The following is a 25,957-nucleotide window of genomic DNA, read 5'->3' as shown; positions in this document are numbered from 1 at the left end:
GATTCATACACTGTATGAATCTGTATATTTTCGCCGCTGCCGTCCACTATTCAGCTGGCCGGAAGTTGAGCGCCGGTCAGCTGAATAGCGGCAGCTGACTGGCTGTGTGGAAGTGCCTATCAGGGCCAGCGTTTTGATGGCATGGCACAGTGGCTGCGTTTTTATGGCACAGTGACTGCATTTGATTAAATGGCACAGTGGTGACAATTGATAGGTACAGTGAGGCTGCAATTGTTTTTTTTTCGTTTGCGCCCCCCCAAAAATTTTGAGCACCAGCCGCCACTGAATGCAAGGCTTTCTCCCTGGTGTGGAGTGTCATGCTCGCCCCCTCTTGGACTACAGGAGAGTCAGGACGCCCAGCTCCTTTCTCTATCTGCAACGTAGAGAGTGTCCTGACTCTCCTGTGGTCCAAGGGAGGGGGCGAGCACGACACTCCACACCAAGGAGAAAGCCTTGCATTACTGTGTGTAGTTACAGACAGAAGAACAGGAAGTGAGGATTTCTCAGAAGAAATAAGGACATTTAAAAGCAAAATTGAAGGATGAGGTAAGTGAAGGAGGACTGCACTAAGGTAAAGGAAGCCATTTAGGGGAAAAAAATTGTACCTTTACAACCCCTTTAACTAAGCCAAATAAAAATCTTCTTTGCAACGAGAGGGGCTGTAAAGGTTCATGTTTTTTCACCCTAATGCATCCTATGCATTAAGGTGAAAAAACATCTGACCTAGACATTTACCTTCCCCATCATAGAGTTATAGTCGCTAATATCCTCACAGCAGCAAGACTCACCATAACTAAAATGTGGAAATCTACCTTAGCACCTAACCCAGGGGTGTCCAAACTTTTTTCAAAGAGGGCCAAATTTGATGAAGTGAACATGCGTGAGGGCCGACTATTTTGTCTGACATTCTTTAAATCCATAAAATTCGGTCTAAGGCCTCGTACACACGGCCGAGTTTCTCGGCAAAAAACAGCAAGAAGCTTGCTGGTTTTTTTTTTTTCGTTTGTACACTTTTCAACGAGGAAACCGCCGAGGATCTCGTCGGGCCAAAAAGAAAGCATGTCTTCTTTTCCCCCGACGGCAATGGGAAAATTTGGCTCGCCGAGATCCTCGGCGGCTTCACAAGGAACTCGACGAGCAAAACGATGTGTTTTGCCCCTCAAGTTTCTCAGCCGTGTGTATGGGGACTCAGGGTGTTCCTCCGAGCACCAATACACAATGCCCAACAAGAATTATGTTGCCTTTGTGGCTGTGTGTGGTGAAGAGATGAGCTTGGGCGTGTTATTTGAATATACTGTATATTTTTCTATTGTGTCCCCAACGAATCCCAGAGCGCTGCTCAGGACTAAGGATGAGCTTGGGCGTGTTATTTGGGATATACCGTATTTATCGGTGTATAACACGCACAAGCTTACCATTGCCACTAATGCAGCCTTACCATTGCTACGAATGCAGCCTTACCATTGCCATGAATGCAGCCTTACCATTGCCATGAATGCAGCCTCACATGTGCCATGAATGCAGCCTTGCATGTGCCATGAATGCAGCCTCACATGTGCCATGAATGCAGCCTCACCATTGAAATCAATGCAGCCTCACATGTGACATGAATGCAGCCTCACATGTGCCATGAATGCAGCCTTACCATTGCCATCAGTGCAGCCTCATCGATGCCCATCTGCAGCCTCGGAGGGCAGAGGGAGGGGGTCGGGACAAGTGCTGACAGTTTACAAACAGGAGAATCTCTTGTTTACTCTGTGGCCTCTTTAATACAAAGTCCTGCCTCCTATGATAGACAGAACAGTCGTCCAATGGCATCCCAGAAGACCAGAAGATGGAACTTCCAATACAGACGCTGCTGAGTAAACAGGAGATTCTCTTCATGTAATATGACAGCGCTCGTCCTGCCCCCTCCAAAGCAGCGCCGATAAATACGGTATATATCTTTTGTGGCCCTGGGGGCCACAAACAATATATATATCCAAATCCCCAGGGGGGCCATATTAAATCAACAGGGGGGGGCGCATTTGTCCCGCGGGCCGGACTTTGGACATGCCTGACCTAACCTATCAGATGTTATCCAGATACTCAACACTCAGGCTCACTATGGATTAATGTTAGCGCACAAAAAAGGATCCACAGCTAAATTCCTAAAAAATTGGAATGTATGGATTACACATCCTAGGGCCTCAAATTTTCTGAAGAATTCTAATGCCGCGTACACACGACCATTTTTCGGGGTTCTAAAAAATTAAGTTTTTAAGGGTCTAGAAACAACAACGTTTTTTTCAACCCGATCATTAAAACGGCCTTGCCTACACACGATCGTAAAAAAAAAATGCTCTAGCAAAGCGCGGTGACGTACAACACGTACAACGGCACTATAAAGGGGAAGTTCCATGCGGATGGCGCCACCCTTTTTGGCGGCTTTAGCTGATTTTGCGCTTTTCAGTCTGTTACAGCGTGATGAATGTGCTTACTCCATTACGAACGGTAGTTTTACCAGAACGAGCGCTCCCGTCTCATAACTTGCTTCTGAGCATGAGCGGGTTTTTCACGTTGTTAAAGCCCACACACGACCATTTTTTACAACCTTAAAAACGTTGTGAAAAAATAGAGCATGTTCAAAATTTTTAATGCCCATTTTTTAGATCGTGCCCATACACGATAGTTTTTAATGACATTAAAAAAAAAAACGTAATTTTTCAGAACTCGAAAAACGGTAGTGTGTATGCGGCATAAAAACTATTAAATGTGCTCCTGAACGACTACGCTCCTAAAATGATTTGAATGTATAGGATAACTTCCATCTCACCCCCCCCCCTTCCCCTTTCCTTCCCTCTTTTTTTTTTTTATGTTTTTATTATATTGAGTCATAATCCCATGTTTGCAGTATGATCCCAGGGATTTGTATTTACTTGATTAAGCACATGAACAATATCCAGTTGGACAAATGTCCTATAATATCTATGTTAAGTAACGTTGGAAGTTCGATGCCTATCCAGGCACCTCTGTGATATCGATGTTTGACTAAGGAATAGAATTATTCTTGTTTCTTTTTGAAAAATTCAATAAAAATCTTTTTAAAAATCTTTTTAAATGTATAAAAAAAGAAAAACATCTGACATTTACCGGCCCCCCCCCAGGCCCCCGGGGGTTGGTTTTGGTAAATCTAAAGGAAAGTTGTACAAGAAAATTGTATAATGTATGGCCAGCCTTAGATTCAGAGGCGGCTCTTTAATTAGGCAAATTAGACGGTCGCCTGAGGCCTCGCACTCACAGGGGCCTTGCTGCCGCCTAATTCTCCTCTGCTCAATCACTGTGTGCTAGATTCCATGCAAATTTCTGCAGCCATTTTTTATTTGCTTGAATTTTTTTACCCATTATGGGCATGGTGGGGCCCATGTGTCTAAGTTCTGCTTAAGGCCTCACAAAGCCTAGAGCCGCCTCTGCTTAGATTATTGAATGAGACAAAGGTGTGCTATTTTCAATCATGTGCGCACGAAAATCACTTTACATGATTCAGTATTTTTTTGGAAAGTGAGTTTTCACCACAATAAGTGCAAATTCACTTTAATAGCAAAAATGCTTTATGGGCTGATTTACACTATGAATCTCAAAGGAACATACTTTTAGGTAGATTCAGAAAGAGTTAGGCCGGCTTATCAGTAGATAAACCGACCTAACTCCGAATCTACGCCGCCGTATATTTAAGCGTATGCTCAAACAGAGATACGCTTAAACATATCTAAGATAGGCCGGCTTGCGCCGGCCTATCTTAGATTGCAATTTTTCGGTTGGTCACTAGGTGGCGCTTCCATTGCGGCCGGCGTAGATTATGAAAATGAGCTTGTACGCCAAATCACGAACGTACGCCCGGCCGCCGCAGTCGGATTACGTCGTTTCCGTAAGGCCTTAGGCGGCCTAAAGTTATTCCACCTATGAGGTGGAATAACAATGTTAAAGTATGGCCGCCGTTCCCGCCGCGAGGTTCGAATTTTTTACGTCGTTTGCGTAAGTCATCCGCGAATCGGGAGTTACGTCGTTTACGTCCACGTCTAAATCAATAGGCCCGTACAGCGTACTTAGCCGCAATGCGCACTGGGAAATGTAGGCGCCCGGCGCATGCGCAGTAGCACAAAACGTCAAAAAACGTGAGGTCAAGCCTCATTACCATACAACACGCCCCCCCTCCAACCAATTTGAATTTGGCGCCCTTACGCCCGCCGCGATTACACTACGCCGCCCTAAGTAAGGAGGTAAGTGCTTTGAGAATCATGTACTTGCCTCTCTTACTTAAGGCGGCGTAGTGTAAACACGCTAGGCTACGCCGTCTTTACATTGCACGGCCGTACCTGAATCTACCTATTTGTTCATGTTCGATTCACACATGGTTCAGTCAGTGCGATTCGATTTGACCCATTTATTTTGAATGGGCTCAAATCGCACTGCAGCACAAGTAGTACTTGCACCAACATTTGGAGACACACTGCAAACTGGGTCGCATGGTACTTCTGTATCATGCGATCTGATGCAGGCAAATCACTGTGTTTGGAGTGTTGTCAACTTAACATTACCACGCCCGCTGCAGATCGCAACTGCAGTGCAGGACGTGCGCAGAACTCGGGTTTCCCACGCGCGTTTTGATGTAAATGGGGCCTTCTAGTAAATCAAATCCAGTATGTTAAAATGTTTGTGGATAAAAAGACATAAAGACATGGTTTAAGGAATATGGTGTAGTGGAACTTCAGAGACCTACCCAACCCTGACCTTAACCTGTTGCCACCCGTGTAATGGGTGGATTTTAACACCCACACACCGCACATATGCGTCACTGGGTAGCCAATGTTTCTGTGCTGGGAGCATGCTCACTGTATGCTCCCAGCACACAGACCAAGCTGTCGAATACAGCTCTTGGCTCCCCAATAATGATCAGTAGCTGACAAGACCAGCTCCCTATCATGTGACCACTGTGGCAGCCAATCAATGGCCACATGATTGCCAATCATTCCCTCCCCCAGGCATTCAGAAATATTTAAAGGAACAGGGCAGGAAGGGGTTTACCTTACTGGACACCTTTGGGATGAATTGGAAAACAGACAGCCAGGTCTTCTTGTTCAACATTAGTATCTGTAAGGCTGAATGGGCAGAAAATCCCACAGACACACTACTTATTAATGCCCAAAGTTGTGGAATGGGATTTCCAACAAATTCATATAGGTGTGACAATCAAGTATTCATCACATTATGGCCATATAGCGAGGCCTGGAGAGAGAGGTTTGCAAAGGGGCATTACTAGAGTCACAAGGGACAGCAGGGGTTAACAAAAGTTCGCTCAGAAAGTGAGGTATGTAGAGATTGGAGGAAAAGTTTGTGAGAGGAGGGGTTGTGTTTATTAAAGGGGCAGGAGGGGTCACACGGGCAACACTGCAGGGGGAAGCACTTAGAGGAGAGTTTTCTCCCCCCATACTGTAATATCTACATCTCCCCCACTGTAATATCCACATCTCCCCCCATACTGTAATGTCCACATCTCCCCCCACTGTAATGTCCACATCTCCCCCCATACTGTAATGTCCACATCTCCCCCACTGTAATATCCACATCTCCCCCATACTGTAATGTCCACATCTCCCCCCATACTTTAATGTCCACATCTCCCCCACTGTAATATCCACATCTCCCCCCATACTGTAATGTCCACATCTCCCCCACTGTAATATCCACATCTTCCCCCATACTGTAATATCCACATCTCCCCCGTAATCAGTGCCGGCCCAAGACATTGTGCTGCCTGGTACTAAGAATGAAATGCTGGCCCCCCCCCCCCCAAAAAAAATTTACGTTCACCAAAATGCCCCCACATCCATTATTTTATATCATGATAACTAAAGTGGACCTATCATGGCTCTATACATGTATATAGGAGTATAAAAAGGACCTGTTATGGCTCTCTTCATGCAATTAAACCCACAGTGGAGCGGAGAGCGGAACGGGAGGAGCGGTCGGGCGGCAATTAGCCCCACAGTGGAGTGGAGAGTGGAGCTGGCGGAATGGGATGGCGTGTGGGCAGGAAATTTGCTGCCCCCCTAAAAGTGCTGCCTGGTACAATGGTACCATTGGGTCCCATGGTAGGGCCGGCCCTGCCCGTAATGTCCACATCACGCCTCATACTGTAATGTCCACATCTCCCTGCTCGCGCCGCTACTAGGCCGCCGCCAGGTGTACCAAGACGGCTACGGCCACGGAGCTCAATCCGCGGATCTTCCCGATCAAAATTATTCTGACCGATCAAAGAAATTAATGATTAATCAAGGATTGGGGGACTCATCCGTGGTATGTGTAATTAACATGGGGTAGCTGAAGATGGTAATGGTGGCACTGCGGGTAACGGGTTGTCTCCGAGCTGGTGTTATCACGGCTGAAGGCCTAGTACGGTAAAAGGTCCGCAGTGAAGAAGTGGAAATGTTTATGTTGGGAAGTTGCCATCAAAGACCACCGGGGGGAGCATCTGATATTTTAGTTTGTTATAGTTGAAAAATGTTATATTTATATTTGATATGTATGAATAAAAAGGCTGCCTTTGACCAGTTTTAATCCAGCTCAAGTGTGGTCTCGTTAATTATAGGTAAGGTTAAGTGGGGTTTAAGTTTGGAGTAAGGTAAAATGGTGGCAGTCATACTAAGGGAGGTGGAAGAAAAAATTGTGCTAACCAAAAAAAACAGTAGCAGATATGAATCCTAGAAGGCTGCAATCACGTGTAACTAACACAAATTGAATGGAAAAAGAAAAAACTGCGCCAACATAAATTTTAACAAAAAAACATATAATAAATCAGAAAAAGTCCAATTGGGTTGAAAATGCCTCAGATTCGGAAATCGGGACGAACAACACCCTGGTGCGCTTGTTATCCTTGTGAACCAGCACCACATGGAGAGAGGCTTACCAGATGATAGATAAACACCAGCAGTAAATGATAATCCACGGCAGGATAGACCAAAGTATATGGAGCCACAGCAGGGTTTTGAATCCTCAGGTTAGGAAGACACCGGACCCGTATCAGGCAGCCAATCCATAAACCATGTATAACAAAGGAGACCGGATCATAGCGCAATAACGTATAAACTCAGGTTTATTAAAAATGTATAAAAACCTACTTACAAACATCCGTGTAAATAAGGCATGTAAAATCAGATGCTGGCCGGCATAACAGGAGCCCTTCCTCCTAACGTAGAACGCGGTGACGTCACTGCACGCCGTCCCAGACGCGTTTCGTCATATGTCTGACATATAAGGGAGGTACATCTTATCTACCCTGGTCAAGTGTAGTGATGTGTAAAAACAACAGATAGTCACACCTATTGCAAACATCAGGTCATGTACACTAGTCTAAGAAACTATATAGTACCAGAACTGACATTCATATATAAAAATAACCAGGGCTTTATTTCTCAGGAACTAGGTGCAGTCACGCCTACCCATCTCTGAGCACCGTTCCTTGGTTCCACTACCTACCCACCAACCATTCCTTTTAGAGAATACAGAAACATGTAACATCTGTGGAACTAAGTAATTTGTAACGAAACGTCAATAATAACAAGAAAAGCAGTAAAATAGATTCCCTGCAGCCAGCAACAATAGATACCCAATGGACCACCCACAACACAATATCCCTTCCCCCAGCAATAATAGACGCATTGCCACAACAACCAATCTCCCCACAGCCAACATCAATAGACCCTTTAGCAGCCAGAGACAATAGACCCTTCCCTGAACAGTATATGCCTCCCAGCAACATAAGGCTCACCCCAGGCAACAATAGATCCCCTACCAGCAAAAAAGACCCCTCCCCTGTAAAATTAGATCCCCTTCAGCAGCAATAGTTCCCACAGCAGCCAGCATCAACAGACCCTGCAGCACACCCCAGCACTTCTTTCCATTACATCCATTCAGTGCTGGAGGTGCTGGGACCGCGTTCCCGCTGAAAAAAAGCCATAAGTGTAACCCATGGGAAATGCTCCCTCTTACCCCAGGCTAGTTCTCCCCTGTTGATAGTGCCAATATATTCAAATTCTTTAGAGTCTTCAAACCTACCTGCTGGTTTAGAAGGAATCGCATCCCAGTTGTTATGAATGAACCAAGGAATTCATATACCCTCCTGCAATGAGAGGAACAATTGCACTTGAGACCAAAATAGAAGTGAAGATATGCTTTTAAAGCACAATTCTTGATGTGTTAAAGTGGTTGTGCAGGAAGGACTTAAAGCTGAACTTCTGCACAAAAACTTTCATTCCATTCCTCAACAATCATAAAGATATAAATCCCTTTTTGTGTGCCAGATGCCTTTGTAAACACAGTTTTTACTTTGTAAAAGTAGTGGTTACATCATCAATGAGCTGCACATAGCCTGTGCAGAGAGAAGAGCTGTAGGAGGGAATCAACAGGCTCCACCCCCTATAGTAGGATGCCTGCAGAAAACATCAGGAGGGGGCGGATACAAGACCAGCCACCCTGCACAACAGAGAGAGCAGCAGTGACTGGTCTTGATTACAGGAAGCTGCTACACAAAGGAAAAGTTTCACTATAGAGTGGAAAATGGAGATGCTGAGAACCTGTAATATTCACACCTTAGGCAAATTTCAATTGGCATTTTCTAATGCGCCATCTGAAATTGAGTTAGATTACAGAAATACTGCCAAGCTCACTTGAGTGTGCCACTGAATCCAGCTTGCATCCTGTTGATAGTTGCTTCGCATGTCATGTTGGAAACCTTCAAACGTCCTTTTGAATCTCGTGTAAGATCCAGCTCTGTTTTAATGTGCACTCCTTCTGCTGATGCATTGATCATTCCCACATCATAGCTATATAAAAATAAAAATGACAAGTCATCAGTTATACCAACTGCAAGTGTTGGTGGACCTTGTTTATGACTTCAGCCCAAGGCCGTCTTAATAGAATCATGGGCCCCTGGGCAAAGTAATGCTCTGTTGCCCCTACAATGGAGGTAAATAGACATCAAGTAGGTAGGAGGCAGACAAGCAGAGCTTCCTCTTTTGGGTGGAGCTCCGCATTAACTACATGAACAATCATTCTGTACAGCAAAGAAACAGTGGGGGAAATACTACATACATAAAGTAACAAAGCTGTTCTGTGCATATAATATATCTGCTAGATTGATGCCTCCCCAGCACTATGGCCCCTCTACACCCCAGATATCCCCCAGCACTCTGACCCCTCTACAACCCAGATATCCCCCCCAGCACTCTGACCCCTCTACACCCCAGATATCCCCCCCAGCACTCTGACCCCTCTACACCCCAGATATCCCCCAGCACTCTGACCCCTCTACAACCCAGATATCCCCCCCAGCACTCTGACCCCTCTACAACCCAGATATCCCCCCCAGCACTCTGACCCCTCTACAACCCAGATATCCCCCCCAGCACTCTGACCCCTCTACAACCCAGATATCCCCCCCAGCACTCTGACCCCTCTACAACCCAGATATCCCCCCCAGCACTCTGACCCCTCTACACCCTAGATATCCCCCCCCCCCAGCACTGTAACCATATACCATAAGAAACCCCTTGTATTGTGACCCCACTACATCCCTGATACCCCCTACACTGTTGCCTCTCTACATCCCTTCCTTCGAGTCCCGAACATTCAAGCTGCATGGGGCGAGGTCAGAGCATCACTGGCACTCCAGCCCTGCTCCTCCCTGCTGGCTGTGAAACAATAGGTATCATTCTGCACAGCATGGCGCACCGCTGCCAACCTGCCTCCCCTGTGTATCCATCACGCTCAGTGCCATCATGGGGCCCCCAATTTCGGGGCAGCGTTGACTCAAGGACCAGCTGCTTTGATGATAGTGCAGGGGCCCGCTGGGGCCCCTGGGCAGTGCCCAGGTGTGCCCTCTCATTAAGACAGCCCTGCTCCAGCCCTACGGTTTTTGGACAGCGTCATTGCTTAGTCTTGCCAGCTCTCCCTTTGGATACAATTATGATAAAGAAAATACTTACAAAAGCCAGTAGAGAAGTTTCCTCTGGAAGTTAAGACTGATGGATGCATTACTAATGTCTAAAACCAGTTGTCTGCGTGGCTGAAACAAAAGGTCGGATTGCGAGAGCTGTAAGTGTGTGACGCGAACACTAGAAAAGACAAAGGTGATTTACAATCATTATACATATAAAATATATAAACAATCACAATCTAAAAAAAAAAGCTGTATATATAGATATGTGATCCAATATACCTGTATGTAGGAAGCTCACATTTAGGCATCTTCATACTAATTGCCCCCCAGGTTTGTTGTTCTCAACCATCTACTACTGAAAAACTAACATTTTTCAATATATCCATATTTGAAAAAATTCCCATATAATTGATAATTTTTTCTCTGTATAACCTAAATATCGCTATTTACACAATATTACCAAAAGTCTTGGGACGCCTGCCTTTACACGCACATGAACTTTAACCACTTCCATACCGAGCCTATTCTGGCACTTCTCTCCTTCATGTAAAAACCATAATTTTTTTTTTTGCTAGAAAATAACTTAGAAACCCCAAACATTATATATATTTTTTTAGCAGACACCCTAGGGAATTTGCAACTTTTTATCTTGCACGGTATTTGCGCAATCATTTTTCAAATGCTTTTTTTTGGGGGGAAAAAACGGTTTTATGAATTAAAAAATAACAAAACAGTAAAGTTAGCCCAATTTTTTTTGTATAATGTGAAAGATGATGTTACGCCGAGTAAATAGATACCCAACTTGTCACGCTTTAAAATTGCGCACACTCATGGAATGGTGCCAAACTTCCGTACTTAAAAATCTCTATAGGCGACGCTTTAATTTTTTTTACAGGTTACCAGTTTAGAGTTACAGAGGAGGTCTAGTGCAAGAATTATTGCTCTCGCACGCAGAGATACCTCACATGTGTGGTTTGAACGGCGTCATATGACGTCCTACAGGAGGGAAGTGGTTAATGACATCCCAGTCTTAGTCCTTAGGGTTAAATGTTGAGTTGGCTCACCCTTTTCAGCTATAACAGCTTAAATTATTCTAGGAAGGCTGTGCACAAGGTTTAGGAGTGTCTCTATGGGAATGTTTGACCATTCTTCCAGAAGCACATTTGTGAGGTCAGGTGATTTGGATGGGAAGGCCTGGCTTTCAGTCTCCGCTCTAATTCATCCCAAAGGTGTTCTATTGGGTTGAGGTGAAGCCAAGTCAAGTTCCTCCACCCCAAACTCACTCATCCAGGTCTTTATGGACCTTTGCTTTGTGCACTGGTCCAAATCATTTGGTGGAAGGAGTATTATTGTGTGGGGTTGTTTTTCAGGGGTTGGGCCTGGTCCCTGAGTTCCAGTGAAGGGAACTCTTAAGGCGTCAGCATACCAAGACATTTTGGACAATTTCATGCTCCTAACTTTGTTGGAACAGTTTGGGGATGGCCCCTTCCTGTTCCAACATAATTGCCATGACATTTTACCATATGACACCCAGTATGGGTCACTGTTAACCTCAACACTTTTCCAATGATGCCTCTGCTAGATCAGTTATGATAAGATAGAAATAATTTGTCACTACTTCTGGTTCTGTTTTTCAAGTGAAATTTTCTGGTCTAAAACACAACTAATAACTAATCTTGCAGATATGTCAGAGGACCCAATAGATTACGTTTTTGGCCAACACACATTTCAAAAAACTGAAATAAACTATTTTTTTTATGGTGGTCTAAAACCATGATAAACAGAAATTGGCTGCACCGTATATATCAAATGAACACAGAAAGTTATATGGGATTCCACAGCAAAACTATCTTACAAAATAGTCACTTTTAAAAAAGAAGTTTCATTACATTTTTATTACATAGTGTTTTTTTTCTCCAGGGGACACGGCACATGTTGTACTTTGTCCCATCTTCCTATGTCCTGTCTAAAGCTAGCTATGGGGTCAAACAGAGCATCCCACCTTCTTCCATGTCTGTCTGACATCACAGCAAGCAAAGAGATATCTGCTTTGAGAAATGGCAGTTTTCTCTGCCTCTAAGCCTTTTCCGATACCAATGTCTCATAAGGAGTGCAGGGGAAGTAAGTCAGATAAAATGCTTCAGGCAAGTGTTTGAAGATGTAAAAAATTACATTTTTCAAAGCAGCCTTCTCCATACTAGCTATGTTGTCGGATGGCTTTGAAGGGAGGAGGGGAGCAAAACACATTGTCCCCAGGGCCAGTGCTACCACTAGGCAAAGTAGGCAGCCGCCAAGGGTGCACTGCCACCTAGGACGCAGCCACTTACACAGGAATATCTCATAGCGCCACTTTGGCACTGCTTTACTCCAGCCTGTCCCTCTGGTACGGTCGGTGTGAGTGCAGCGGAGGGGCAGGGCTCGGTGGAGAAGGGAGCATTGGGAGAGGTGCAGCGTCTGTTAGCTGACCTCCCCGCCTTCAGGGACACCATGGAGAGGCTGGATGGCATGGCATGGCGCTGGCCTGGCGGGGACACACCATTAAGTGGCTGGATGGTATGGCACTAGCCAAGCGGGGACACCATGGAGTGGCTGATTGGTGCTGCCTGGGACTCCTAAGTAATACTGCCTGCCAAGTGCTATGGAGAGCCCTGATGTGATGGTCAATGAAGTCATGAAGAGCAGAGTTAAGAAGGAGGATGGATCCTCTCTGATTTACATTGAGCTGTATGTGGGGGGTGAAAAGTGCAGGAAGTAGGAGTCAGGGCAGTAAGTGCATGTGTCAGGTAGGTAGGTCAGTGCATGTATCACGTAGATGGGTCAGTGCATGTGTCATGTAGGTGGGTCAGTGCATGTGTCATGTAGGTGGGTCAATGCATGTGTCACGTAGGTGGGTCAGTGCATGTGTCACGTAGGTGGGTCAGTGCATGTGTCACGTAGGTGGGTCAGTTCATGTGTCAAGTAGGTGGGTCAGTGCATGTGTCAAGTAGGTGGGTCAGTGCATGTGTCACATAGGTGGGTCAGTGCATGTGTCACGTAGATGGGTCAGTGCATGTGTCATGTAGGTGGGTCAGTGCATGTGTCATGTAGGTGGGTCAATGCATGTGTCACGTAGGTGGGTCAGTGCATGTGTCACGTAGGTGGGTCAGTGCATGTGTCACGTAGGTGGGTCAGTTCATGTGTCAAGTAGGTGGGTCAGTGCATGTGTCAAGTAGGTGGGTCAGTGCATGTGTCACGTAGGTGGGTCAGTGCATGTGTCACGTAGGTGGGTCAGTGCATGTGTCACGTAGATGGGTCAATGCATGTGTCAAGTAGGTGGGTCAGTGTATGTGTCAGGTAGGTTACATGTGTTGCAAGGGCAGGGCAAAGGGGGTGGGGTTATTGGCAGAGCCAGGGGCAGCAAAATTAGGTTTCGTCTAGGGCAAGGGTCTCCAAACGATGGCCCTCCAGTTGTTCAGAAACTACAACTCCCATCATGCCTAGTCAAGTCTGTAAATGTCAGAGTTTTACAATGCTTCATGGGACGTGTAGTTCTGCAACAGCTGGAAGGCCGTAGTTTGGAGATCCCTGGCTTAGGGTGTAAAAATTCCTTGCACCAACTCTGATTGTCCCCAGCACACTTCCACATTCACAGCTTTCCACCTTGTCAAGGTGAGAACATGCATCCTCAAGTCTTACTTTCTACATTATACATAATACAGGTTTACTTTAATTAACACAATATGCACCATTGATCCTATATATTTCTACTTACAACATGGAAAAAAGAATAATTGCGCTAAACCCAAACGTGCACTAGTGATTAAACTAATAACCAAGTGTGTGTAAAACCACTGTGTCCGTGTCTAACACACAAACTCAGTGGAATCAGGGGGCCAGATGGCCTCTCTGCTAGCAATAATATATATGAACCAAGTGGTCAATAACATAAATGATTGTGAACCATAGCCACAATAATTATTAAAGAAATTAACAAAACATATAATAATATATTAATATAAAGTCCATATAGTCCAAAATAATTTTTAGAAGATAAGTTGTAGGTCCATATAGCAAATGAAGACACCCGTGAAGATTCCAGAAATGTAGTAATCAAACACCAAACGTGAATCCTCCACCAATCGTGCAGCTGCTTACCAGAACTCTAGGTCCTGCCGGACCACTATCAGCATATTTCTCAACCAAAGATTTAAGGCAGCAGTAAGTCCTCCACTTGTACTAGAACCAATCCGTACTCAACGATGGACATAGAAAATAAGACAGAGCTCTCCCGGTGTCGGCTCCTCTCCGGATTGTAGGAAGGAGGTGTCTCTCGCTGGGTGTCAGGGATCCCACTTCCTGTCTCTCCCGAGCTGACGTCACCCACGTCACGTGATTATCCCGGCCGATAATCAGTGGGATTGGTTCTAGTACAAGTGGAGGACTTACTGCTGCCTTAAATCTTTGGTTGAGAAATATGCTGATAGTGGTCCGGCAGGACCTAGAGTTCTGGTAAGCAGCTGCACGATTGGTGGAGGATTCACGTTTGGTGTTTGATTACTACATTTCTGGAATCTTCACGGGTGTCTTCATTTGCTATATGGACCTACAACTTATCTTCTAAAAATTATTTTGGACTATATGGACTTTATATTAATATATTATTATATGTTTTGTTAATTTCTTTAATAATTATTGTGGCTATGGTTCACAATCATTTATGTTATTGACCACTTGGTTCATATATATTATTGCTAGCAGAGAGGCCATCTGGCCCCCTGATTCCACTGAGTTTGTGTGTTAGACACGGACACAGTGGTTTTACACACACTTGGTTATTAGTTTAATCACTAGTGCACGTTTGGGTTTAGCGCAATTATTCTTTTTTCCGTTATTTCTTTGTTTATACACAATCTAATTGCTGCTTATTAATCCCAATTATTTACCTTAGCGCAGTTGTTCCCAAACCTTTTTTCCTACTTACAACATGACCTAGTTAAACATGGGACAGAAAAGGCCATGCTGCCTAATCTAGAAAAGGCCATGCTGCCAAACATATTCCTAACTTGTATGAGCTTGGTCCTTTTAAGTCAAAGTCCCATCACCTTGACTATTGTTAGTCCAGGACAGCTGATAAGTATGGATATATACTCACTTGTTGATGCTGTAGGAGAAGCTCCCCTCAGTGCCACTCAAATCCGGAATTGTGATATTCTCCAGCTCCTGTTCCACAAACTTTAGGGTCTCCAGTTTTACTGAATAAAATAATAAACAAGTAATTCTCTACTTGAAAAATGTAAATCAAATGTACCGCATTGTCCAAATATATCAAAAAGGACATGGACTGAAAATACTTATGCCGCGTACACACGACCATTTTTAATGGTCTAGAAATAATGACGTTTTTTTCAACCCGATTATTGCTAAGCCTGCCTTGCCTGAACACGATTGTGAAAAAAAAAAAGGGATTTTTAATACAGCTTACCTGTAAAATCCTTTTCTTGGAGTACATCACGGGACACAGAGCGGCATATTCATTACTAGTGGGTTATATGGAGTACCTTCAGGTGATGGACACTGGCAATCTCAAACAGGAAGTGCCCCTCCCTATATAACCCCCTCCCATAGGAGGAGTACCTCAGTTTTGTAGCAAGCAGTATGCCTCCCAAAATGGTCCCCATAAGAGGGGTGGGAGCTCTGTGTCCCGTGATGTACTCCAAGAAAAGGATTTTACAGGTAAGCTGTATTAAAAATCCCTTTTTCTTTCTCGTACATCACGGGACACAGAGCGGCATATTCATTACTAGTGGGATGTCCCAAAGCAATGCTTACAATGAGGGGAGGGAGACATCTTCCCAAGACAAAAGGATTTAATTTAGAGATATACTCAAATCATAATAAATCCAACTTTGTTGAGAAAAATAAATTTAAATTTTAAATTTTACTCAAAAGGGAGCCCCCGGAATCCGAGGGTCTCAAACTGCAGCCTGCAGCACTGCCTGCCCAAAGGCTGTATCAGTATTCCTTCTTACGTCCAACTGGTAGAATTTTGTAAACGTGTGGACAGAAGACCAGGTTGCCGCCTTGCAAACTTGAGCCATAGAGATCTGGTGATGTGCTGCCCAGGAGGCGCCCATGGCCCTAGTAGAATGAGCCTTTAATGATACTGGAGGAGGCAACCCTTTCAAGCCGTAGGCCTGAGTGATTAACTGTTTAATCCACCTCGAGATGGTGGATTTTGCAGTTGCCTGCCCCTTCTTGGGCCCATCCGGTAAAATGAACAACACATCTGTTTTCCGGATCTTCTCTGTAGCTTTAAGATAGGCCTTCATGGCCCTGACAATATCCAAGGTATGCAGCAACCCTTCCTTTCTGGAAGTAGGTTTAGGAAAGAAGGATGGTAATACCAAATCCTGGTTTAGATGAAAACTGGATATAACCTTTGGTAGGAAGGAAGGATGAGGGCGGAGAACGACCTTGTCCTTATGTAAAATAAGATATGGTTCCTTACAGGATAAGGCTGCCAGTTCCGATACTCTTCTGGCGGAAACTATGGCGACCAAAAATACTAACTTCCTTGTCAGTAAAACCAAAGGAATTTCAGCCAACGGCTCAAAAGGTTGTTTCTGTAAACTTGACAGAACAAGATTTAAATCCCACGGACAAAGCGGGGATTTAACTGGAGGATTAATACGTAAGACCCCTTGAATGAAGGTCTTAACCAGCGAGTGGGTGGCCAGCGGCCGCTGAAACCATACTGACAAAGCTGAAATCTGTCCTTTGATTGTGCTTAACGCCAGTCCTCTACCCACTCCTAGCTGGAGAAAACTTAATACTCTATCGATGGTAAACTTACGAGAAAGCCATAACTTGGACTCACACCAGCCTACATAGGCCTTCCAGACCCTGTAATAAATCACCCTAGAGACCGGTTTCCTGGCTCTGATTAGGGTAGAGATTACTTTCTGAGACAGACCTCTACCCCTGAGAATCAGGGATTCAGCTTCCAGGCCGTCAAATTTAGATGCCGTAAGGCAGGGTGGAGGATCGGACCTTGCGATAGCAGTACTGGCCGTAGAGGAAGAGTCCAAGGGTCTCCCACTACCATCCTTAGGATTAGTGAATACCATGCCCTTCTGGGCCATGCTGGAGCTACCAGGAAGACTGGTATGTGCTCCACCCTGATCCTGCGCAGCAGGCGGGGTAGTAACTGGAGCGGGGGAAATGCATAAAGAAGTTTGAACTGATGCCAAGGGCAAACTAACGCATTGGTTCCGCAGGCCCTGGGATCCCTTGTGCGGGACATGAACCTGTCTAGCTTCTTGTTCAGTCTTGATGCCATGATATCCACGTCCGGCACTCCCCATTTCTGGCAGAGTGTCTGAAAGACCTGTGGATGCAGAGACCACTCCCCCGGCAACAGAGTCTGGCGACTTAAGAAGTCCGCCTGTAGGTTGTCGACTCCGGGAATTAATATAGCCGATATGCAGGGCACATGGGCTTCTGCCCACAAGAAAATCAAGCTCCCTTCTTTCTGAGCGGCTTGACTCTTGGTTCCCCCTTGGTGATTTATATATATGCCACCGCCGTGGCATTGTCTGATTGTATTTTCACCGGGAACCCTTGTAGTTTGGACGTCCAAGCCCTGAGGGCTAGTCGAGCAGCTCTGAGCTCCAAGATATTGATGGGCAACTGCTTCTCTGCCGCTGCCCAAGAGCCCTGGCGAGTGCAACCATCCAAAATTGCTCCCCAGCCCATCAGGCTGGCGTCTGTGGTTACTATCTTCCAGGTCACAGGACTGAAAGTCTTTCCCTTCAGGAGATTCTGAGGGTTTAACCACCAAGCTAGACTTTGCCGCACTCTTGGTGAGAGTGGCCAAGGAATTTCTAAGGCCTGAGGCCTCTTGCTCCAGGCTGACAGGATGGCTGCCTGCAGGATGCGAGTGTGGCTCTGAGCGTACGGAACCGCCTCGAATGTGGCCACCATCTTGCCTAGTAGCCGCATACATAGGCGAACGGTTGGCCTTCTCTTGCTTAGAACCATTTGTATTAGCTCTTTGATGGCCTTTAATAGGGGTAGGAACACCTTTTGTTGTTCTGTATCCAATCTCATGCCGAGATAATCCAGCTGCCTTGTGGGCAGGAATGCTGACTTGTCTCGATTTAGGACCCAGCCGAACCTCTCGAGGTACTGAACCGTGAGGGCCACTGCTCTTTCCAGGCCAGGAGACGAATGGTCTACGACCAAGAGGTCGTCCAGGTAAGCCAGGACCGTGACCCCCTGGATCCTTAGATTGGCTAGGATTGGGGCTAGGACCTTCGTGAATACCCGGGGGGCCGTAGCCAACCCGAAGGGGAACGCCACAAATTGGAAATGACGCTGAGCCACCGAGAAGCATAGAAATACTTGATGTGGCTGAAAATTGGCACATGAAGGTAAGCATCCTTTATGTCTATGGACGCCATGAAGTCGTCCTTCTGGAGCACGGCGACAGCTGACCGAATAGTTTCCATCCGGAATGAGCGGACCTTTAGATACGCATTTACTCCCTTTAAGTCCAAAATTGGCCTGACATCGCCGTTGGGCTTTGGGATGATAAACAGGTTGGAGTAGAACCCCAATCCCTGTTCCCGGACTGATACTTCTACTTTCTGGCATAGCAGATGATTCAATGCCGCCATCAATGCGGCTCCTTTCACAGGGTCGCCTGGTACTCTTCACTCCTGGTAATGAGGAGGAGGGAATTTTAGAAATTCTAGCTTGTAGCCCGTGGTCACGGAAGACCGTACCCAGCAGTCGGGAATGGTGGCCTCCCAAACCTCTGCAAAGAGACGCAGCCTTCCCCCCACCATCGTGGGTGGGGGCGCCCCTTCATAGGGCCGACTTGGGGGCTGGCTTCGCAGGCTTGCGGTACCACTGCTTCTTGCCCCCAGTGGCTTGGCCCTGCGGCTTATTGTTAATGCCTGATCTTGCAGGAGGCCGTCGATACTGTTTGGTATTAGAGGGCCTCTGCCCCGGGGAGGGCTGGCGCCTAAATGCGGGCCCTCGGGCCTTCTTCTTGACTGGCAAGAGAGTGCTTTTGCCGCTTGATATAGTCTGAATATATCTATCCAAGTCTTCTCTGAAGAGACGTCCTCCATGGAAGGGAACCCTACCAGGAGTTTTTTGCCCGGGGGCTCAGCCTCCCAATTCTTCAACCATAAGAGCCTTCTCATATGGATTAGAAATAAGGATAAACGTGACGCCTGCTGGATGGCCTGGGTATATCCAAAATTCCTCTGCCTGCTGAGCAGGGATAAGTTTAAGCATTTGCTTAGTCTTATCTGATAATGCTTGGGCCACTCCAATAGCAGCCACAGCGGGCTGAACTATCGCCCCTGCTGAAGTAAAGGAGGCCTTAAGTAATGTTTCCATGCGTTTATCAACCGGATCCTTAAACACCTGCAAGTTTTCTACAGGACAAGTTAAAGATCTGTTCACACATGAGATGGCTGCGTCCACAGTAGGGACAGCCCATCTCTTTGAAAACTCTTCCTCTAAGGGTTACCTGTCTGGCTTAGCCCAGTCCTGAAAAATCAGGTCCTTTAACAAAGGATGTACCGGGAATACCAAATTGGCTTGGGGCGCTTTCAGGGAGCCCAATGAGGATACCGCGGAGGCCAGAGGCTGAGGCACAGGTATCTTAAAAGCCAACCGCACCATATCCGTTAGGGACTGAACCCACAGTCTTTCTGTGTGAGAAGCTGAAAAAGGTTCCTCTATTGTAGAATCCTCAGAACCTAAATGGTCAAGGTGATCCTGACCTCCCTCTGTCTGGTCTCCTTGATCCTCCAATTCGTCAGTCGGAGAGGATATCCTCCTCCAGAGACTCAGACCTGGGAGACGGGGATCTAACCCGCTTCTTCCCTGCCAAAGATGCCGTAATTAGAGCGGCCATCCTCCTTTCCAATCCACCCAAGGTGGAGGCTAACATCTCTTCCGTTACATAGGAAGGAGCTGGTTGAGTAGGGCCAGCCATAGCACCTAGCAACCCTGATGGCTCACCTAGGACAACAACTTCCGGGCATTCCGGAGTAGTAGGGGCCACTAGATTTTGGATATCCTCAGAGCCCGATGGAGAACCTTTTGGTTTTTTAACCGTTTTAGCGTTCTTAGCGCTACCTGCACCCTTAGGAGCCATAATATACAAATTCTGAGGCACTCCGCTAGTATACAACTGACTGTAATAGCTGGAGAAAATACACATATAATCAAATAAATGTGAAACAATAGGATAGGGTAATGTTAGAGGGACTCCAAACCTCCCATAACCTATAAAAAGGGAAAATCAATACTGAGCCCCAAGGGCTTCAACCAGAAAAAAATCCTTTTTTTTTTTTTGTCTGGTATTGACCCCCTAATGCTGGGCTAGGTGAGCACCCTAAGTGTTCAAAGGCGCTGCTTAGTACACAGGCTTGAATGTAAACTTTTAAGCCAGAGGCTCCTTAGTAAGGTGTACTTCCCACAACTGCCACCGGGTGTCACTGTGCCAGAAAGCTCTGTCAAACCTTCCTATGCTGTAGCCAGCATCGCTGCTCCGTGTCCCCTCACAGCCTTTACAGACTGAACAGCCCTCCAGGATTTATCCTCCCTGTGTGCAGGGGGGGAGGAGCCGTCCGGCGTCAACCGCCCCCTCCCCGCGGCGTCGCCGCAAGAGCGCGCACAGATAAGTAAAAGCGCGCGCACGCGCGCGCGTCAAACGCCGCTAGGGGAAGCAGGAAGCCATGTGGAGAGGAGACACCAGGACCTTAGACGCTGGAGCAGCAGACACAGGTAAAAGGGAAGCTTTAAACTGTCTCCCTAATGGTATGGTTCCTTCTCTGTGGAACACCCTGCCCAAAAAAAGGCCCTCCTTGTGACAGAAGCAGCAGCAGCCTACTAGCCCAGCCAGGGGAACCATACCTGGGTGTTTTGAGCCATCCCGTTTGAAAACTTTGTGGTTCTCCTTTGCCCATGCACAGAGGCATAAATAGGCTGCCCAAGAATCCCCTGTAGGAAGCCTACTGTCAAACCAAGTTCCGTAGGCCCCCTGCTTACCTTTCCACGCCGCAGGGTATTGCTCTGCAAGAGGCCCAATCTTCACCCTTCACCGTGGGTATGGTCATAGACCTTCAGGGACTGGGGTCTTAAAAGAACACCACAACCTGGACCTATACAGCACCACTGGCAACAGGTATTCTCTAGGTTAGAAACCAGACCTGGAACCCAGGGTCCAGCCCTCCAAGGAGAGGCATTATAGGCAAAACCCCATCCACGAATTGGGGCCCGGGTACCGTCCACTTTGGCTATGAAGCACCTTGGACGGATCCGGTCAGCTGGCCCTGGTCCCAAGGACTACTACAGGCACAGCCTCAACGTGCACCAACACCTAAGACACTGGCGAAAAAACTGAGGTACTCCTCCTATGGGAGGGGGTTATATAGGGAGGGGCACTTCCTGTTTGAGATTGCCAGTGTCCATCACCTGAAGGTACTCCATATAACCCACTAGTAATGAATATGCCGCTCTGTGTCCCGTGATGTACGAGAAAGAAAATGCTCTAGCAAAGCGCGGTGACGTACAACCCGTACAACGGCACTATAAAGGGGAAGTACCATTTGGATGGCGCCACCCTTGGGGCTGCTTTTGCTGATTTGCGCTTTTCAGTCTTCGTGCTTTTCAGTCTGTTACAGTGTGATGAATGTGCTATCTCCATTACTAATGCTAGTTTTACCAGAACGAGCGCTCCCGTCTCATAACTTGCTTATGAGTATGCGCGTCATTTTCACGTCGTTAAAGCCCACACACAACCATTTTTTACGACGTTAAAAACTAAATTTTTAATGCCCATTTTTCACATCGCGAAAAATAGTCGTGTGTACTCGGCATAAGATTTACTATGTTAGAGGTAACATTTAGAAAGGTTAATTGTGCCTAAGTTGCACCTTTTTGGCAGGGTGCGGGCAGCAAGCCTCCTGGATCCCCAGTAGTAGTCTACTACTGGGGATCCAGGAAACTGGCTGCCTGCAACCTACCACTCAAGATGCCAAGGCTCTGAGTTCATTTTTGGGTACCATATTGGACCGAGGTCCCCTTTGCCCATAATATACACTGGTCTATCCTACCAGTCTATATACTCTGGTGTGCTAGCTGAGCATCCCCCGTATTTCCCTGTTGCTTACCAGCAAAACACATATATATATATATATATACCGTATTCCTGCATTTGCATCATTATGATTATTTACCCTTGACTGGAAATAAACATGGAACTGGGCAAACCCACTACTTTATTTATGTGTCATTCACATGCCTCATTCAAAGTCCCAAAGGACACCCCTAGTCACCTGCTCTCCATCTACTCATTAGCACTTGTATGCCTCTACTGAGGAAACTAGAAAAGATTAGTTAGGACCACAGTAATGCAGAGAGCCTTGTAAGCGGCCTGTGGGTTATCCATATATTTGCAAATGTGTGCAACCAATCCTCTGCTTGTAACATACTAAGTTAGACAGTTGAATTCGGCTTTCAATTTGGTTGGTAAGTTTGAGCCTGGTTATTACTCTATACTACTTTTTTTTTATTTACTTATACATACTGTTTGCATCAACACGTATCTCATTTAAAGTCCCAACCCTTTCTTTCTTTCACTTGACTGGTAATACGGTTTAAGACAATGCCAGTATCTTGGTGTCAAGGCTGACTGTTGGTTCATCCAACACGGCCACCTCTACATTCATGCTCCTGAAGAAGCGTTTCCAGACGCGTAACATGTAGAGCAAGTTCTTTTCTACATTTGGACCCTCTTTATGGTTATCCATTCCACATTTGTATCTTCAATTTTTTCTTTCTTATTTTATTGTATGTTTTGAATTATTTTGATAAAATTGTATACCATTGGAAATGTTATGATAACATTTGAAAGGGCCATTTAATTACATTGTTACAATCTTATATGCTTAATTGCTTTAAAAAAAAAAATAAAAATCTACAATAAAAACCTTTAGTGTTTTACAATACTTACCTGTGTACCTCTAAAAGTCAAATTTTCTTAGTTCTATTCACATATTAGTACAGTTTTAACTTTTCCTTGCTTTGTAAGAGAATTTATATTGATCTTACATAATTTGGAATTTATAGTCAAAGCGGAACTTTACCCATAACAACTTAATAGAAAACAATGTTTTTATCAAGGAACATACATTCCACATTAATAATTATGCTACAAAGGTTAGAATGTGCTGTAAATTGCCTCCAGCATTGCTCTTGTGTCTTCTTCCCGGAATCTGCCATTTTGCTAAAGCCCAAAGCCCCTGAGCAGCAGTAAATCTTTAGGCTGTCAGCAGATCAACCCCTAGTGGCTAAAATTTTCAGCAGAATGCTAAAATTGGAGAGCAACTGAGCATGTTCAGAGCAGGGTGAGACAGCATTTTACTGAATTTTAACCACTTCAGCCCTGGAAGAATTTACCCCCCTTCCCGCCAGAGCATTGTTTGCAATTCGGCACTGCGTCACTTTAGCTGACAATAGCGCGGTCGTGCGACGTTGTACCCAAACAAAATTTACGTTTTTTTCCCCCCGAAAAATAGAGATTTCTTTTGATGGTATTTGATCACCTCTGCGTTTTTTATTTGTTTGCGCTGTAAACAAAAAAAACGAAATTTTTTAAACTTTTTTACTTTAGGGTATAATAAATATCCCCCCCAAAAAAATAATATATATATATATATATATATATATATATATATATATATATATATATATATATTAAAAAAAATTCTTCCAGTTTAGGCCGATATATATTCTACACATTTTTGGTAAAAGAAATCGCAAAAAGCGTATATTGATTGGTTTGCGCAAAAGTTATAGCGTCTCCAAAATAGGGGATAGATTTATGGCATTTATATGTGTTCAGTGTTCCGCCAATCACGGACGTCCTCTTGTCCGAGGATGAAAGGACGTCCGTGATTGGCGAAACACTTAACACAGTGTCTGCTGGGAAATGGAGTCCGAGGATGAGAGAACGTCCGTGATAGGCAGAACTGTGTCTGCTGGGAAACGCCTATCACGGAAGGGACCAGGAGGAGACCGCGACTTTTAAACAATGAATGGATGCCCGCAGCCTGTCAAGAATTTCAGGTGCACTGACTCGGGCAGTGAGGTTGGGCACAGTGAGGTTGCAATGGGCACAGTGAGGTTGGGCACAGTGAGGTTGGGCACAGTGAAATTGCAATGGGCACAGTTAGATTGCAATGGGCACAGTGAGGTTGAGCACAGTAAGGTTGCAATGGGCACATTGAGGTTGCAATGGGCACAGTGAGGCTGCAAATGGGCATTGTTGGCCCTCTTTTCCGCTTACAGTAGCTGCTGCATTCTCACCCTAGGCTTATACTCAAGTTAATACGCTTTCCCAGTTTTTTTGTGATAAAATTAGGTACCTCGGCTTATACTCAAGTTTATACGGTAATTCAAAGAAATACAGGCAGTTCTCCAGTCTGGTAAAATGTCAGCAAGACAAAAAGTGAGGGTAAATACCTCTAATGGAACCCCATATAGCAGTAAAAGCCCAGCAGGTTTCTAACCCTACCCACTTTTTCTAAAAGAAAATGTTTAGAGAAGATTTAGGGCCAAATCCACAAAGACCCGGCGTAACGGTGAAATTCTAATTTAAGTTACACTGCCTTAAAATTTCTACCTAAGTGCCCGATCCACAAAGCACTTACCTAGAAATTTCTGGCCGCGTAACTTAAATTCCGCCGGCGCAAGGCGTTCCTCATTTCATGGGGGCGATTCCCATTTAAATGAGGCGCACTCCCGCGCCGGCCGTACTGCGCATGCTCGTGACGTCATTTTCCCGACGTGCATAGCGCGAAATTACGTTACGCCGGGCTTTGTGGATTGCGACGGGTCAATAAAGTTGCGTCGAAAAAAAAAAAAAGATACGGCGCAAAAAAAAAAAATCAAATTCGAAAAAAAAACACGTCGCTAGACAGAAGGGTCTGCTTTTACATGGTGTACTAACTTTACACCATGTAAAAGCAGCCCTAATTTTGCGTATGCAACTTAATACTTACGGAGAAAAAACGAAGCAGAAAAGCTTTGTGGATCTCTGTAAGTGCTAATTTGCATACCCGAGGCGGCATTTCGACACAAAATGCCCCCAGCGGCGGATGCGGTCCTGCATCCTAAGATCCGGCAGTGTAATTCAATTACACGTCGTATCTCTTTTGAGGATTTGGCCCTTACACTTTAAAAAAAAAAGATATATTTTTATATACTGGATGAGTAAAAGTATGTTTTCGGTTGTCTGTCTGTGATTAATTTCTAGAGGCTCAGCCACCTGCTATAATGATTCTATGAACATCTGTTTAACAGCAGAACCAGAGTGGCTGTGGGGAGTGTATCATCTGTTTATTATATATCTTATCAAATATATTTTTTCAGTATTTTAGGTCAAAACCCTTTACATGCCACACTGATAAATGTAGAGAAGTAGTATCTGGCTTGAGCTTGCCACACTTCTATCAAAATGTTTAAAAACGTTTGTTTGATTTTCTAATTGTTAGTGGGATCAAATTGACGTATAATTTTTACCGCAGTGATAAGTAAAGTTTTTACCGCAGTTATAAGAAAGTTTTTCTCGCATGCAAAAAATTCTTAAGACCTGTACACACGATCGGTTCGTCTGATGAAAACGGACCGTTTTTATCGGACGAACCTATCGTGTGTGGGCCCCATCGTTTTTTTTCCCCATCGGTGAAAAAAAATAGAACCTGTTTTAAATTCTTCTTATGGTTAAAAAACCAATAGAAAAAAACGATCGTCTGTGGGGAAATCCATCGGTCAAAAATCCACGCATACTCAGAATCAAGTCGACGCATGCTCGGAAGCATTGAACTTCATTTTTCTCAGCACATCGTAGTGTTTTACGTCACCGCGTTGGATTTTTAACCGATGGTGTGTAGGCAAGACTGATGAAAGTCAGCT

The 25,957-nt window shown here is 45.3% G+C and overlaps 1 protein-coding gene across 1 annotated transcript in view; it reads right to left on the bottom strand.

Moving 5' to 3' along the window:
• Positions 1 to 25,957, bottom strand: part of LOC120918571 (phospholipid transfer protein) — a 92,742-nt gene that overhangs the window by 34,964 nt on the left and 31,821 nt on the right. The window contains exons 3-6 of the mRNA XM_040330224.1: positions 15,108 to 15,207; positions 10,023 to 10,151; positions 8,706 to 8,861; positions 8,095 to 8,158 (exon numbers count right to left, since the gene is read on the bottom strand). Coding sequence (XP_040186158.1) covers positions 8,095 to 8,158; positions 8,706 to 8,861; positions 10,023 to 10,151; positions 15,108 to 15,207 — 449 coding nt within the window. The remainder of the gene's footprint in view (positions 1 to 8,094; positions 8,159 to 8,705; positions 8,862 to 10,022; positions 10,152 to 15,107; positions 15,208 to 25,957) is intronic.

Source organism: Rana temporaria, chromosome 12, assembly GCF_905171775.1.
Source record: "Rana temporaria chromosome 12, aRanTem1.1, whole genome shotgun sequence".
NCBI lineage: Eukaryota > Metazoa > Chordata > Amphibia > Anura > Ranidae > Rana > Rana temporaria.
This window is presented reverse-complemented; position numbering and strand designations above follow the sequence as displayed.